This window comes from Vigna unguiculata, chromosome 1, assembly GCF_004118075.2.
Source record: "Vigna unguiculata cultivar IT97K-499-35 chromosome 1, ASM411807v1, whole genome shotgun sequence".
NCBI classification, from domain to species: Eukaryota; Viridiplantae; Streptophyta; class Magnoliopsida; order Fabales; family Fabaceae; genus Vigna; species Vigna unguiculata.
The window spans coordinates 30,806,009-30,807,351 of record NC_040279.1 but is presented as its reverse complement, the minus strand read 5'-3'; the positions used below and the strand labels follow the sequence as shown (position 1 = coordinate 30,807,351).

The following is a 1,343-nucleotide window of genomic DNA, read 5'->3' as shown; positions in this document are numbered from 1 at the left end:
AAAAGGGTTGAAATCCAAGCGAGAGACGAAAGGTTAAAGAAATTGGGGATTTAGGGTTCTTCGAAACCCTTGAGAATCAGATTTGGGGATTATCTTGATTAGGGCTGCCAACGTTGGTGACTTCAAATTCGAAATAGACAACCTAAAAACTACGTTGTTTTTTGGTTGATTCTAAACAAAGCATTCATTCATCTACGATCACAGAACTAATGCAGTCTCTCAAGTCACACCATGTTGTTTCATCTTCTCTTTTCAATCAATTCTCTTATCAGTCTATGACATTCTTCCTCTCTTTCTCAACCAAAAGCCGTTGCCTACACTTCAACGAAACCACTTCAATAATTGATTACCTGAATTCCGACTTGCAGTTCTCCAGAACCCAATCCCTTTATGTCTCCAAACGTGTTTCAGGGTGCAGATTCCCTCAAAACCCCTTATCAGTGCTCACTTTCTTCAAAATAATAGGCTTTTCCCAAAGCCAGATTCTCTCCCTGATTCGTCAAAGACCCCAGATATTGTTTACAAACGTTGAGAAAATCTTGAGACCCAAAATTCAGCTCTTTCAGATGTCTGGATTCCAGGGTTACGAGTTATGCAGCTTCATTTCAAAGAATCCCTCCATTTTGACTCATAGCTTGAAGAAAACATTGGTCCCCTCAGTTGAAGCTATTAGGAAAATTGTCTATGACCAGAAAGATTTTATTCTTGTTTTGCACAGATGTGGCTGGATACTCCCAAAGTACAAAAGAATTATGGAGAATGTCGTCTTCTTGGTGAGTTGTGGCATTCTTGGGACTCATCTTTCATTGCTACTCAAACTTCATCCAAGGCTTTTCGTTGCACAGCGGTCTACTATTGAAAACAATGTTTCTCGAGCTGTAGACTTGGGTTTCCTTGAAAATTCAAGAATGCTTGTCCATGCAATTCATACATTAAGTTGTTTGAGCGATAAAACATTTGAGAGAAAGTTGAAACTAATTAATTGTTTTGGTTTTTCGAAGGATGAGGGCCTACAAATGTTCAAGAGAACCCCGACTTTGTTTAGAACATCAGAGAAGAAGTTGAAAATTGGAATGAAATTCTTCTTGCATACAGTTAAGCTGCCCAAGTCAGTCCTTATTCACCAGCCTAAGATTTTAATGTACAGCATGGAGGATCGCGTGCTTCCTCGATATAAAGTCTTCCAACTGTTGAAATCAAAAAATCTCTGCAAGAAAGTCCCCAGTTATATTCATGTGTTCTGCTTGTCTGAGGAGATGTTCTTGGACAAGTATATATCACAGTTCAGAGAAAATGCAGAGGAGTTATTAGTAGCATACAAGGGTCATTTTCTGGAGGCATAA

At 38.9% G+C, this 1,343-nt stretch overlaps 1 protein-coding gene across 1 annotated transcript; it reads left to right on the top strand.

Annotated features, from left to right (window-relative positions):
* The first annotated feature begins 275 nt into the window (after positions 1-275).
* LOC114190739 (transcription termination factor MTERF5, chloroplastic-like) lies at positions 276-1,343 on the top strand. The gene has a single exon (XM_028079741.1). It carries the CDS (start codon positions 276-278, stop codon positions 1,341-1,343), a length of 1,068 nt encoding a protein of 355 aa, XP_027935542.1.

Coding starts and splice junctions, on each gene's coding strand:
- LOC114190739 (XM_028079741.1), top strand. CDS start 276: ATGACATTCTTCCTCTCTTTCTCAACCAAAAGCCGTTGCCTACACTTC.